Source organism: Lepidochelys kempii, chromosome 5, assembly GCF_965140265.1.
Source record: "Lepidochelys kempii isolate rLepKem1 chromosome 5, rLepKem1.hap2, whole genome shotgun sequence".
In the NCBI taxonomy this organism is placed as follows: domain Eukaryota; kingdom Metazoa; phylum Chordata; order Testudines; family Cheloniidae; genus Lepidochelys; species Lepidochelys kempii.
In genome coordinates this window covers 100,049,498-100,065,391 of record NC_133260.1, presented here as the reverse complement: position 1 = coordinate 100,065,391, position 15,894 = coordinate 100,049,498, and the positions used below count along the sequence as shown (strand labels likewise).

Genomic DNA, 15,894 nt, shown 5'->3' with positions numbered 1-15,894 from the left:
CCAGGCTGGGCAGATGGGAGAGGTTAGGCAGTGAGGTGCTGCGGTAAATGGGGGAGGAGGGTTCAACTCCCCTCAGTCCCTTTCAAAACGAAGTCACGTTTTTTATCACCGCTTTAATATATGTTCTTCTTTACTGGACTACATTTCCCATCATGCAATGCGTCGCATTGTCCGTTGTTCGCTCCGGTCAAAGCAGAGCGTTGCATGCTGGAAAATGTAGTCCTCCTCGGGGCGGCCGTTCCGCGCTCCGGGGCCACAGGCTTATAGTCCCGGCCGAAGCGCGGAAAGCTCTCTTCGCTCCACCCCCTTCCTCGTAGCGTCTCTCGTTACCAAGGGGATTAGGCGGCGCCTGCGTAGGAATGTCTCTATTGTACCTGGGAGACTTGGCGCCTCAAGAAGTAACATCTTGTAGGGGCTATTGCTGTGCTGAGAGGGAGAGCGGGGGGCAGCGTTACCCCAAGGGGTTGGGAGCAAGGAGGCTTCTGTGGGGAAGTGGGGCGGAGCTGCTGGAGGGGGCTAGCCCCTGCGTGTGAACGGCCGCGAGGGGAGGCTCAGTGCTTAGGTCTGGGGGCGGGGGGTCAGTACAGTGCAGTGCCGCGCCAGAGGGACCCACCTGAGGATGGACATAGGACCCCCAGACGTGCTGGAGCGCAAGGGGGCTTTGACTCTGCGCTCGCACTGCGTGCAGTATGGGAGACCCACCCTAACGTACCGCTGGTAAGAGGGCACCGCTTTTGGTATCCCTGGGTCTGTGAACATACGTGGTACTCAGCAAAAGGCCCGGGGGAAAAGACACCCGCTCCTCCCTTGTGTACTCCACACCTCCTAGAGATGTGTGTTATGTTCTGCTATATATAGGACACCCTTGCAAAAAGTCACTCCCCTGGGTTTTTACATTATGGTGAGCTTTGGCGAAGGAGGGGTGGGTAGATTTTGGCCTGGTTTGCACACCGTTTTCGTACTATGGTTGGGTTAGGGGTGTGGTTTGTTTGTTCCTTTTGCTGAAATAGTTATAACCGGTAAGGCCTTGAGCATGGAGGAGTTATATCAGTATAAAGGAGCCTTAAAGATAAAGCAGTACAACTGTTGTATGCAGACAGTTGTTCCTTTGTGCCCAAGCTGGTAAATTTTCATGATTTTTTGTTTTCTGATTTTTGTTTTAAAAAGTGGATCTTTTTAGGAGCAATTGGCTTTTTTTTAAAATAGTATTCTAGAACAGAGCTATTTTAAAGAGTATAAATACTGCAATCTCCAAAATCCTGTGCTGTCAAGGCCAAACTCTCAGTAAGCATAGGGGCTATTTAGGACCCAGTGGCTCAACATTTAAATAACTATAGAAATCTAAGGTGGTGTAGATCTGGTTCAGTGGTTCATGGAGGGGGTGGAATAAACCCTGTGAACACCTAAGCAGAGGAGAAATAGAAGCAAGATGCACACAGGATCCCTCAGAACTAATTTGCATAAGACTCCTCTCTTCATCCTGGCTTTCCCACAATAATGACTAGCTTAGCTCCCCAAAATGAGTAACTAATACACTAGTGATGATGTGAGGAAGAAGAAGGGGAGGAATATGGGGACCCCTAAAATGGGGAAAGAATCAAACTTCAAATGTGTTCAGATTACTAGTATTTTTGAAATGTGCTTAGATATGTGGCCATGATGATTGGGTTATAAATACCTAAATAGATCTCTAGAGAGTGCTAACAATTATGGGCTGTATTCTGGTTAGCCCTTAAAGTGGTGTAGCAATTTGCACTCTCCCCTATGTTCCCCCTCAAGTGGTGTGGCTCCATACTACCCCCAACTTGGGCATTGCCTACCAGACACCATAGAGCCCTCAGCTGATTTATACTGAAAGCCCCAATACATATACATCTGCCAGTTTTAACTACTGCCAGCTATTTTGCAGATGGTTTTATTATATTATCCACACTCGTTACAGGTCTGCCTGCCCCCCCCCCCCTCTCTCTCCATGTTTGTATTATGATTATTTTTAGTGTATGGTGTCAGATTATTTTTGATTCATGCCTAATTATCTTCACTATGCAAAAATCTGATACATTTTTGCAGTCATAATTGCGTCATGAGTAAATTCAGGAGTGTTTATGCCAGTATCCTTTTCCATATATATATTTTCTGTACTGTGTGGATTTGAGCACAGCACTGTTATTGAAAGCTTTTCTGAAAATCACTGGGATAGTAAATTATGTTCCTGCCTTGATATTTGTCTGGCAGTTTACTTAGCATAGCCAAAGTTAAGCACTGAAACTGTTTGTGAGAGATTCATGCATCTGAGATGTGAAATGTATTGTGAGGAGAGAATGTGTTATTTCGTGGCATTTTTTCCATATCTGAAGTAAAGCAATTTATTGTAAATCTAATATGTTGAAATCATAAACAGAAGCAGTATGTAAGAAGAATAACTAAAGATGGAATTTTAAATGGAAGGTAAACTTTAGAATTAGAGAGTTTTTTCCACCCATTTTATGGTAGTGTGGTTCTGCTAACTTCATTATGATTTATGAGCCAACTAATAATTAAAGGTATGGAAAATTTATAAAGATCCATGTGTGTAAAATCACCAAATACCAAAAACTGCTGTACTCTTGGTCACTTCATGTTTGAAAGCAGACAAAGCAGAAGCAGGAAGCCATGTTAGGCAACAATATAAAATCCCCCTATCCAATACACGTATAAGGGCCAGATTTTCAAAGAGAAAAAACAGGATGCCTATTGTGGCTAATGAAGGGAAAAGACGATCCCAAGGATGTTTTCAGTGGGTGGTGCTGAGATGTGCATGGGAGAAGTTTTGCCATCCTTCTTCTCAGTCATCCCTATTGAGTCCTCAGCCAAGCAAACCTCTCTCCTACATTGAACCCACTGCTCTGGACATGTCATAATTCATGAGTGCTTGTGTCCAATCTGACTGAATGGTGATAGAGGCTCTCATTTAAAAAAAAAAAAACAGAAATGAAAACAAAACTGAAAGCATCTCCTGCTGGTGGGGTGAAAGTAAGTTAGAGGACTTACTGGTACGCCGGAGTCCTGAGCAGGGGCACGTGGCCTCAACTGGAAGAGGTAAGCCCTTAAATCCCTGGGCCCTTTAAATCTTGGTTTAAAGGGCCAGGGCTCCAGCTGTGGTAGTGGCGGCTGGGAGCCCAGGGCCCTTTAAATCACCCCCGAGCTACCAGCTGCAGAAGCAGCTGGGAGCCCCAAGGCTCGGGGGTGATTTAAAGGGCCCAGGGCTCCAGCTGCCACTACCGTAGCGGAGTCCCGGGCCCTTTAAATCACTGAGGAGCCCTGCGGGCTCCCGGCTGCCACCGCTACCCCAGGGCTCTGGGCTCTGGCAGAGCTTTAAAGGGCCTGGGGCTCCGCTGTGGTAGCAGCTGCTGAAGCCCCGAGCTACCCGGGGGCTCGGGCAGCAGGGCTCAGGCTGGGATTTAAAGGGCCCTGGGGGTAGGGGGTAGCAGCGGCTGGAGTTCCGGGACCCTTTAAATCCCCGCTGCAGCCCCAGCCCGCCACTGCTACCCCAGGGCATTAAATTGCCCTCTCTGAAAGCCGGTCCTGGTATGGCACACCGGCTCTTACCGGTATGCCGTGCCGAGGCGTACCGGCTTACTTTCACCTCTGCCTGCTGGAATGTTTAATGAACCGACCATTCACTCTTCAGTCTCCCTGCTTCTATCTATCCCATCTGTCTGTCTAAATATGTCTATGGCCTTCACTATCTAGCATCTCTTTTCCTCACAAAGGTAAAAATCACAGTCATATCTGTCTTTCTTCTTTGCCATGAAGAGGCAGGTTTAGGGTTTTTTAAAATACATGAGAAAGAGATTATTATGCAGGAAAGTATTGGGAGGAAAGGGGGTGAGGGTTGTGTTTAGTTCTGAATGAAGTGAGGTTAATAGTCCATTTCATCTGGCAGTGAGTTCCATAGCTTGGGGCCAGTACCTGTGAAAGCACTGTCTCCTGAGGTTATTAGGGTTGCCAGGCATCCAGTTTTTGACCGGAATGCCTGGTCGAAAAGGTACCCTGGCTGGCAGTGCAACAGGAGCCCAGGGCTAAGGCAGGCTCCCTGCCTGCCCTCGTTCCACACAGCTTCCAGAAGTGGCAGCCAGGTCCCTGCAGCCTCTAGACTCATGGGGGGGCGGCTCCACAGTTCCCATTGGCCTTAATTGCCTATCTTTAAAATTTTCCAGGAGGTAGGAATCCTATTTAGCATTAATTGAAATTATAGAGAGATTATGGGTCAAATTCTGCCTTCAGATACTCAGATGTAACTCCCATTGATTTCCTTGTGAACTCTGCATAGGTACAGTAGAAACCCAAAGTTAAAAACACCAGAGTTACAAACTGACCAGTCAGCTCACCTCATTTGGAACCAGAAGTACACAATCAGGCAGCAGTAAAGATGAGAGAAAAAAAAAAAAAAAAAAGCAAATACAGTACAGAACTGTGTTACATGTAAATTACTAAAAAAAAAAAAAAAAAAAGGCGGGGGGGGGAGGAGCAGCATTTTTCTTCTGCATAGTAAAGTTTCAGAGCTGTATTAAGTCAATGTTTAGTTGTAAACTTTTGGAAGAACAACCATAATGTTTTATTCAGAGTCACAAACAACTTCCATTCCCGGGGTGTTTGTAACTGAGGTTCTGCTGTAGATGGGGTCAAGAATTTAGCTCATAGTCTCTAATGATTTCAGAGTGAAAGGCAAATATACAACATTTTTAAAGTTAGAGTTCTGATTCACGTACAAAAAACTTGTTTGTAAAAATACACTTTCGGATGTCTGTGCAAAGAGAGGAATTGCACATGCAAAGGCTAATTAGGTATCAAATGGTTTGTGCATGCATTTACCTGATTTTCCATGCAAACATGGTAACTGTTCATGCAATCACCGATGCACTTTGTCTGTATTTTCTCTATATGGATTTGCATATGTGAAAATTTGGCCCATAATCTCTTGTTGCTCTGGCAAGGAGTATAACAAAAACATCAGGGAAGGGGACCTCTTACCACTTAATAATTGTATGTATGTATAATGTAAACTTTAAGGCAGATTCTTATTTAAGTAATGCAAAACATGAAAAAAAATAACTAGGTCACAGAAACATGGGAGTAGCCTTGGATGTGATGTGCAGAAGTATGATAACAAACCTATTTGTTTTGGTGAGTGGTGAGCTAATAAGAAAGCCATCCTGATTCTCAAGTTAAATAAAGAAAAAGCATTTTGATCTTCAAAATGAAAATAATGAGAAATCCTTTTATTTTTAGAAATAAATCATCAATTTATCTATCCCCTGGCATTTCTATTATTAAACTGAGTTTCAATAAAGTGATTTTTTTATAATCTAAAATACATTAAAAATATGCTCTGTTAATATGGGTCCAATTTTATTTATTTAGTATAAAATAAGGAAACTGTAATAGTTAGATCAGTCTTTCATTTTAAATACATTGTTGTAATATTAGCCTAAGCAAATTAAAGTAACAAATTAGTTAACTACTTAATGTAATCCAATTATTTTTTATAACTGAAATTCAGTTTCAGAGCAGAATGATCCAACATATCTTTAATTGCTTTGATGTTGTTTTGGATTTATGCAGTTTCACAAAACAATGTGTGTATTTCACTCTGAGTAATATAATATTATTCCTATTACGTATCCTTTTTTCAATATTTTATGATGCATTACTGTGGCCTTACTTGTATGTCCTACACTTCCTCTCCTGTATTCCTATAAGACTATAGTATTTCATAAATACCAGGTGTTTATCTGGTAGCAATCATAAAGGGCATCAGGTTACATTACACAGGATGAAGAGCTATGCCCTCCCAGATATAATTGTACACAATGTATTCAGCTGTTGCTAAATTAGAATGTTCCTGATTAGAATGTAGAATACTTTCTAGTTTTGATCTATTTAATAAGCTGAGATGTAAAAAGGTTTTTAATGTTTAATTTTTTATAATCATAGTAGGATTTGGGCATGAGAGTTATGATCTTTCATAGTATGATTACAAGAGGAGCAATATGTCCTGATTAGTCTGTATTGTCAGCTGGCAGGCATCTGTTCTACTAGCAAAAGTCTATATGAGTAGGTTGTATTTATCTTGACTTTATTTTTTTAAAATTTAAGACTTGATTGTATTTCATACAGAAAAAGAAAGTTGTGTCATGAATACAGTATTGAGAAGAGGAGAGGGTGCCATCATATCAGAGAGAGTGTGTACTAGAGTGGACAGTGGCAGATGAATGACCCTGGTGGAGTGGTGTCATTCTCGTCTAGCTGAAACCCAGGGTCTGTCTACACAGCAAAGAAAAACCTGCCACTGGCCAGGGTCAGCCGACTCTGGCTCAAGAGACTCGGGCTATGGGGCTGTTTCACTACTGCAGCCCGAGCCCAGACATCTACATTGTAATCTACATACTGCAGCCCCATAGCCTGAGCCCGTTGAGCCTAAGCAGGTGTCTAGTTGCTGTGTAGACAAACCCCAGAGGCCATTCTGAGCAGCAACATTACACTACAGTTTTTAAAAGGGTGAAACAAAGAATAACTGATCCAACTTCAACGACAAGGGTAATTCCAAACAGGCAGAATACAAGTACCTGAGTTAGAATTTAGCAAAGAAATCTGGTTTAACATCGAGGAGTCTGGTGGCACCTTAAAGACTAACAGATTTATTTGGACGTAAGCTTTTGTGGGTAAAAAACCCCACTTCTTCAGATGCATGGAGTGAAAATTACAGATACAGGCATAAATATACTGGCACATGAAGAGAAGGGAGTTACCTTACAAATGGAGAACCAGTGTTGATCAGGCCAATTCAGTCAGGGTGGATGTAGTCCTCTCCCAATAATTGAGGAGGAGGTGTCAATATCAAGAGAGTGAAAATTGCTTTTGTAGTGAGCCAGCCACTCCCAGTCCCTATTCAAGACAAAATTAATGGTGTTAAGTTTGCAAATGAATTGTAGGTCTTCAGTTTCTCTTTGAAGTCTGCTTTTGAAGTTTTTTTTTGTTGAAGGATGGCTACTTTTAAATCTGTTATTGAATGTCCAGGGAAATTGAAGTGTTCTCCTACTGGCTTTTGTATGTTACCATTCCGGATGTCTGATTTGTGTCTATTTATTCTTTTGCGTAGAGACTGTCCGGTTGGGCAGTGTACATGGCATAGGGGCAATGCTGGCACGTGATGGCTTATATCACATTAGTAGATGTGCAGGTGAATGAGCCCTTGATGGTGTGGCTGATATGGTTGGATCCTCTGATGGTGTCGCTAGAGTAGATATGGGGATAAAGTAGGCAACAGGGTTTGTTACAGGGATTGATTCCTGGGTTACTGTTTCTGTGGTGTCATGTCATGTCACCTGACTTAGGCTCAAAGGGCTCAGGCTATGGGGCTGCAGTATGTAGTTTACTATGTAGATGTCTGGCCTCGGGCTGCAGTAATGAAACAGCCCCATAGCCTGAGTCCCTTGAGCCAGAGTCGGCTGGCCCTGGCCAGTGGCAGGTTTTTCTTTTCTGTGTAGACAGACTCTCGGTTTCATCTAGACGAGAATGACACCGCTCATTCATCTGCCACTGTCCACTCTAGTACACACTCTCTCCTGCTGTGGTGTGGTGTGTAGTTGCTGGCTTGCCTCCCAAAGTCTGTGATAATGAGGAATCATTTTCCAGGATAGGTTGTAGATTGTTGATGATGTACTGGAGAGGTTTTAGCTGGGGGCAGTACGTGATGGCCGGTGGTCTGTTGTTTTCCTTGTTGGGCCTGTCCTGTAGTAGGTGACTTCTGGGTACCCATCTCGCTCTGTCAGTCTGTTTTCTCACTTCCCCAGGTGGGTATTGTAGTTTTAAGAATGCTTGATAAAGATCTTGTAGGTGTTTGTCTCTGTCTGAGGGATTGGAGCAAATGCGGTTGCATCTTATGGTTTGGCTGTAGACATGTGATGTGTCCTGGATGGAAGCTGGAGGCATGTAGGTAAGTATAGCGGTCAGTAGGTTTCCAGTATAGTGTGGTGTTTATGTAACCATCACTTATTTGCACTGTAGTGTCCAGGAAGTGGATGTCTTGTGTGGACTGGTCCAGGTTGAGGTTGATGGTGGGATGGAAATTGTTAAAATCCAGGTGGAATTCTTCAAGGGCCTCTTTCTCATCGGTCCATATGATGTAGAGGTCATCAACATAGCGCAAGTAGAGGAGGGGTGCTAGAGGACGAGAGTTGAGGAAGTGTTGTTCTAAGTCAGCCATAAAAATGTTAGCATACTGTGGGGCCATGCAAGTACCCATAGCAGTGCTGCTGACTTGAAGGTATAAGTTGTCCCCAAATCTGAAATGGTTGTGACTGAGGACAAAGTCACAAAGCTCAGCCATCAGGTGTGCCATGGCCTTATCAGGGCTACTGTTCCTGACAGCTTGTAGTCCATCCTTGTGTGGAATATTGGTGTAAAGAGCTTCTACATCCATGGTGGCCAAGATGGTGTTTTCAGAAAGATCACCAATGCATTGTAGTTTCCTCAGGAAGTCAGTGGTGTCTCGAATATAGCTGGGAGTGCTGGTAGCGTAAGGTCTGAGGAGAGAGTCCAAATAGCCAGATAATCCTGCTGTAAAAGTGCCAGTATCTGAGATGATGGGGGGTCCAGGATTTCCAGGTTTATGGATCTTGGGTAGCAGATAGAATACCCCTGGTCAGGGCTCTAGGGGTCTGTCTGTGTAGATTTGTTCCTGTGCTATAGCAGGGAGTTTCTTGATCAGATGGTATATTTTCTTTTGGTACTCCTCAGTGGGATCGGAGGATAGTGGCCTGTAGAATGTGGTGTTAACATCTTTACTCTCAAAAATAGTGTCATGGGATCTTTAATGATTATGAGTGACCAGGTTGCCTTGCTTTTACAACACATCTCCTTTACAATTGGTCCTGGTTCATGACTAGGGTTACTAGGCACTATGATATTACAAATAATAATGAGTGTCTGAAAGATGAGGTAATGCACGTAAGAGAACTCTCCTGATTTGCTACATACTTTCTCTTTGCACTTTTATATTCTATTCTTTTCTAACTGTAACATTCAAATGCTTTTAAAGTTACCTAGGAAGCCTTGTTGCCAAGAAGCAGCCACGTTTTCCTTAGTTGAAAAATCTATTGACTTCAAGGAGTTTTTCTCAATTAATGTTTTCAGAATTTTGCCCTGCTAAAATGTGATCACCCCCACACACGAAAGGACTGGAAATCATGCAAGTGTAGATTTTACCATAGTATTTCTAGCATTTTGTGCTTTCAGTCCAGTAAAAATAATTGTGATAATGGTTTTTCTCACAGTAGTTTGATCGGTACTAGAAAGTGTAGAGGTGTGTGAAAAGGGCAACATTAAAACAAAACACACAACCAAACTTTTGCTTTGAATCTCAAAGGTCAAAATTGTAGGAGGGATAAAGATTACATACATGTCAACTGTCTCTATTTATTGTTTTAGCAATATGTTTGCCATTTCCCACCCTGTGTCCCCCTAAAAGCTCTTATGTTTATTTGTCCTTGCTCTGTTTGTAAAACACTAGGGAGGGATATAATAGTGTGGCCATCCAGTCAATATGGTGTTCTTTAAGTGGGGTTTATAGATGATCACTATCTCTGAATATCAGGTTAAATCTGTTATTTTATCTCAAAAATATCCCCAGAATATAAGACAAATGCTCCTCTCTGGCAATCCAAATATAGTCGTGATGAACATAGAAGAGGCGGAGCAGCACCTTTCCAACATGCATCTGCTATTTTTGGTCACTTTGGAATCCCTCTGCTCCCACTCCACAATTCAGAGCTTGGCAGTCATGAGTATGACAGGGAAGAAGAAGAAAGCACCAAACATCATGGTATTATCCCCTCTCAGCCTTATGATAGTGGAATGATGATTAGCACTGAAGTTAATGCTGCTCATAATGTGGTAGCATCAGGGTCTTGTCCATGGTTTGCAGAGTGATGTATTGCTGCTGTGGTGGGAGGTGGCCCATGGCAGTATGGTTCCTTTGCCACAAAGAATGAGGAGCCAGGCCTGCAGATCATTGCAGAGGGAAAGCTTCCTTGTGGAACATTTGGAATCCAGATTGTTTGGAGTAAAGTTTCCCAAAGATCCCCAGGTTCTGTGGGTTTGGAGATCATACCTTCCGTCCTGTCCCTCTGTTCCCTGAGAGGAGCTTTAGTTTCCTTACCCTCCTTACCCTTTTGCAAACAAAAATAAACAAACAAAATTAAATAAATATGCAGGGGAGGAATAATGCTTCTTTCCATTATTGGCTACAATAGAAGAGTTGTGTAACAGAGATCCCAATATTATTCAAACTTAACCTCTTTCTTCCTGCCCTCTCAAACTGTGCAGGCTCTTGAGTATTTTTATAGCACTGTATAAAAGCCTGAATGGTTCAAAGTTTCTGCCACTCATACACATGTTGAGTAGAATCTTATTCTGTGAATAGGCCTACTGAAATCAATGACATCACTCATGGAATAAGGTTTCAGAGTGGTAGCCATGTTAGTCTGTATCAGCAAAAAGAACAAGGAGTACTTGTGGCATCTTAGAGACCTTAAATTTATTTGGGCATAAGCTTTCGTGGGCTAAAACCCATTTCATCAATAAAGACTCGGAGTGGATGAGTCATTACACAAACTAAAAACTATTTCCCCATGCTAATTTTTCCCCTACTGTTACTCACACCTTCTTGTCAACTGTTTGAAATGAGCCATCCTGATTATCATTACAAAAGGTTTTTTTTCTCCTGCTGATAATAGCTCACCTTAATTGATTAGTTTAGTTGGTATGGCAATGCCCATTTTTTCATGTTCTCTGTGTGTATATATATCTTCATATATATCTTCCTACTGTATTTTCCACTGCATGCATCTGATGAAGTGGGTTTTAGCCCACAAAAGCTTATGCCCAAATCAATTTGTTAGTCTCTAAGGTGCTACAAGTACTCCTCATTCTTTTTACTCATGGAATAAGTTACCAAGTGTAAGGGGTGGATCAGGCATGTATGAACCAAATCTTTAGTGATGAATTTTTAATAATATAAATTGATTTTTAATCGTTGTAACTTTTCATCTTTATTTTACTAGCTTTTGGTCTTTCAGAGTAGTTAATTTTCAGGAAAACTGACATCTGTCACTGGCAATTAACACAGTATTGTGAACTTGGGTAGCTCAGTGGCTAGCTAGTAGTACTGCCAACACCCTGTGTTTAAAAATCACAAGTCAAGCCTAGAAAATTATAAGATTGGCTTAAAAATCACGAAAATTTTTAAAAATAAACAATTTGGGGTTCCTTTTCTTTGTCTTCTGGTTTCTGAGCCTTAGGGTACACTCAGCTCATGCTTTCAGGCATTTCTTTGCAACCATGAGGATTAGAAATACTCTTTTCTATGAAAGCTGAGACCCCTGTATAATCACTTGACTCCAGGGACTAGGGCTTTAAAGAAACACCAAATATCAGGAGACTTGGCTACAATGCCATGTACATTTGAAAGTCCCTGTTTTCTCCTTTTGATGAGTTACAGTGTTGGTAGACGAAGTATTATACAGTATCAGGATAACAATGATCACTAGAGTTAAGATTGCATAAAGCTTTCTATATGAGTCCTGCTGTTTTCAGCTGCATTTTATTTCTGAAATATTCACTTGGTCTTTGCCCAAAGATAATTTATTTATTTTGAGGGAAAACCAGCTCCAACATTTTTGACCATGGGGTAGGGTTGCCAACTTTCTAATTGCACAAAACTGAACACTTTTGCCCCAAGGCTCAGCCCCTTCCCTGCCCCTTCTCCGAGGCTCTGCCACCACTCACTCCATCCCCATCCCTCTGTCGCTTGCTCTCCCCAACCCTCACTCACTCACTCATTTTCACCGGTTAGGGGGTTGGATGAGGGCGTTGGCTGGAGGTGCAAGCTCTGGAGATGAGGGGTTTGGGTTGCAGGAGGGTACTCCAGGCTGGGGCTGAGGGGTTTGGAGTACGGAAGGGGGCTCTGGGCTGGGGCAGGGGGTTGGGGCATGGGAGGGGTTTCGGGGTGTGGGTTCCGGGTGGAGGTTTGGGTGTGGGAGGGGTCTTAGGACTGGGACAGGGAGTAGGGTTGTGGGAGGGGTTTTTGGGGTGTGAGATCCGGGTGGCGTTCACTTTGGGTGGCTACCCGCAAGCAACGACATGTCCCTTAGCTCCTAAATTGAGGCACAGCCAGGTGACTCTGCACGCTGCCTCTGCCCGCAGGTGCCGCCCCTGCAATTCCCATTGGTCGCAGTTCCCGACAAATGGAAGCTGCGGAGCTGGCGCTCAGAGTGGGGCGGGGGCAGTGAACAGAGCTCCTGTGGCCCTTCCTCCACCTAGGAGCCATGTGGAGCCAGGTAGGAAGCCTGCCAGCCCCATGCCAACTGGATTTTTAATGGCCCTGTAAGCGGAGCTGCCAGGCTCCCTTTTCGACCAGGTGTTCCAGTTGAAAACTGGGTGGTGGGGAAACTCTGTTATCCAAAAATTAGTGCAGCATTTTCTTGTTTTAAGATGCTCTTCAGCTGAAAATGCTGAGGACTAAAGGGTGTAATTTGGTTTAGGAATAGCCCTCGTTAATTAGCAGTGCACTTCTTGTTTAAAACAAAGGTATATAAAAGGAAGGCTTTTGGGTGGGTAATTTGCCTGTGCAGTGGAAAATCTAGTCAAATATGTTCCTGCAAATTGACAGGGTCATTTGGGAACTCTGTAAGGTGCATAGAAATTGAGGTCAGAGTTCCAGTTTGCATGTGTCGCCTTAGCTTTGTCATTCTGCATGATTTAACCCTTAAAAGCCCCAATCTTAATGTTTTACCATATTTTTATCATGGAAATAACAGTTAATTCAGCTCATGTTGTATATCAGTGGTCTCCAACCTTTGTATGCCCAAGATCACTTTTTGAATGTAAGAGCAACCCAGGACCTACTCCGTCCCTTCCTGAGGCCACGCCCCGCTCACTCCATTGCCCCCCCCCCGTCGCTCGCTCTCCCCCCCTCACTCACTTTCACTGGGCTGGGGTAGAGGGTTGGGTTTCGGGAGGGGGTGCGGGCTCTGGGCTGGGGCTGAGGTGTTCGCAGTGTGGGAGAGGGCTCCTGGCTGAGCCTGGGGCAGGGGCTTTGGTTGCAGGAGAGGGTGAGGGGTGCAAGTTCTGGGAGGGAGTTTGCATGCAGGAGGGGGCTCTGGGATGGGGCAGAGTGTTGGGGTGCAGGAGAGGGTATGGGGTGCTGGCTGTGGGAGGGGGCTTAGGGTGTGGGCTCCCACTGGGCAGCACTTACCTCAGGCGGCTCCTAGTTGGCGGCACATCGGGGGGCTAAGGCAGGCTGCCAGCCTGCCCCGGCCCTATGCCTCTCCCAGAAGGGGCCAACATGCCCCTGTGGCCCCTGCGGAGGCACGTGGCTCTGTGCACCGCCCCTCTCTGGAGGCACTGCTCCCTCAGCTCCCACTGGCCACCGTTCCCTGTTCCCGGCCAATGGGAACTGCGGGGGTGGTGCTTGCAGACAGGAGCAGTGCACGGAAACAACAACTATGGAACCAGATCAAACTTATATTGAGTGTGGGATTGTTTCCATTGACTCCATTGGGAGTTGGATCAAAATCGTAACATTAAAAAAATAATATCAAGGGTCTGATCTAAAGTAACAAAAGGAAGGATTTCAGAATTTGGTCTGCCTCTCTCTTTATCTCATTGTTCTTAGGCTTGAATATATATGCAGATTATTATTTTGTATGTATTTATACAGAGCCATCAGTGTGCTAGATGCTTTAAAGACAAGTATGAAAGCAAGGTCCCTTTCCTGAAGAACTTAGAATGATCATCACACAATTCTGTAAACACCATGCAATACCACAAGGGGGAAAGTTGTTTGTTTTGTTTTTGTTTTGTTAAAGTCAGACTCTTGAACATTGACATTGTTGGGGTTTTTTTAATACAAAAAAAAAGTTAAAATGACAATTTGACCTCCAGCTTGGACTTCCGCTGAAGAGCTTGTGAGAGGCATGTGTGGATCATCTGTCTTGTCTCTTTGAAAAGAAGGAATCCATTCTAGTAAAAGAATCCTTTAGTACCAAAGCTTGAAAACAACTCGTGAGTCCACAGCCATTAAAAGGAAGACAAACATTCAAATAGAATAGTGTACTGTTCTCCCATAAGAATGTAGGGAGTGACATTTTTCCAATTAAATAAACATTTGTGGGACAGGAATACGTTCCTCGTGTCTTTAAAGTTCTTTTGCATATAGAGAGATTATTTTAAAAGCTGTAAGCAAAATTAATCCTCCCCCTCCTCCCCCCCCCAAAAAAAATCTTGCCCTGATTTGTATAATTGTTCTTAATGTTATGGCAGTGTCTGCAGGCCCCAATCAGGTTCAGGATCATGGTAGGCCCTATAAAAGCACATAGTGTTTGTCTACATGGAGCAGCAATGTGTACTACAGGGGTGTGATTTCTAAAACATACTAACATTTTGCACACTAATTAGTCCATGTAGATCCTGCTGGTGCACACTAAAAGTTTCCTAATGCACTTTAACTTAGTACTGTTTCAAACAGCACTATGTTTAAGTGTAGGAGAGAATGGTTAGTGTGCACCAGAAGCGTCTACACAGAGAAATTAGTGCACTGCATGTTAGTGCACTTTAGAAATTACATCCCTGTAGTGAGCATTGCTGCTCCGTGTAGACATGGATGGACTCAGGATGGTTTGGAATAAATAGTTCCTCCTCATTAAAGCCCTTAGAGTCTCACAGGCCTCAGTTCTCTCTATCACATTATTCAACATCTGTATAAAGCTAGTGAGAGAGCTACTGTGAGAACACATTTTAAAATGTCATAAATATACAGATGACATCCAGATCTAAATCTCCTTTACATCAACTAAATTCTCTTACACATTCACACAGTGAAATCCTGGCTTTGTTTAAGTCAATGGCAAAACTCCCATTGACTTCAATAGGATCAGGATTTCACTCACACCATTATTTCTCTCATCAGGGAAGAAAACGGGGGATGGGGAGAGGAAGAGGATTTGTTTAGGGTTTTCATCCATTCTTGCACTTTGCTGCTGCTATTCAAAGTTGCCTTTTTGTATTCTACAGTTATCCCTTAGCAGTTCTATTGATTATATGTATCCAAAAGGTGTCTCATTAATGTAGTGTCCCTGCATAATCCTTTTCTGTGTAACTAAAATGACAGTGAGGTGAAGAATAGCAATTATATTCCTCCCCCATCTAGAAGAGTTTTCTAGGAATATATAATGTATTTAATATTAAATCCAAGTATCCATTGAACATTTCATACTTCTGAATACTAGTTCCTGACACAAGAATTAAATTCTTCTCCATCATTTGTAACCATGAAGAACTTAAATATTTCTTTTTATAGAGTGCTGTATAGGCTGAACCTTTATAGGTGCTCTGCAAGATGTAAATAAAAATGGATTTTTGACAACAGTGCTTGGCACATAACATTCTATCTTTGTGACTGAAAATCTCTTCTAATGTATCACACTCACCAGTCTCAGGAGAGCAAATAGAACCCATTTAGACTAGGGATGGAAATTCAGCCTCAGATTTAATTGTTTGCTAATAAATTATTTCAAAGGCATGAGCAGGAGGGAGTTGGCTATTTGTCTGACATTGGTTTTGCCTTAGCTAGTGAATGCTTTTCACCAGCAGGCAGCTTGAGTTCCTTGCCTGGTGTAAACAGACTAGTAAGTAAGTCAGGATTATTTGTATAGTTTGCATAGTGTTTATTTCACTAAATATAGAAACTTTCTGGTTTAAATGTTAATTGTTTTGTCAAAAGATAACTCGGCATAAAATTACATTATCCTTTTTTCATGTCATTTTGGATTCTTATAACAGTTTTTTAAAGGG

The 15,894-nt window shown here is 43.0% G+C and overlaps 1 protein-coding gene across 1 annotated transcript in view; it reads left to right on the top strand.

The window, feature by feature from the left end:
* The first annotated feature begins 543 nt into the window (after positions 1 to 543).
* Positions 544 to 15,894, top strand: part of CFAP95 (cilia and flagella associated protein 95) — a 54,081-nt gene continuing 38,730 nt past the window's right edge. The window contains exon 1 of the mRNA XM_073346245.1: positions 544 to 717. Coding sequence (XP_073202346.1) covers positions 620 to 717 — 98 coding nt within the window. The 5' untranslated portion in view covers positions 544 to 619. The remainder of the gene's footprint in view (positions 718 to 15,894) is intronic.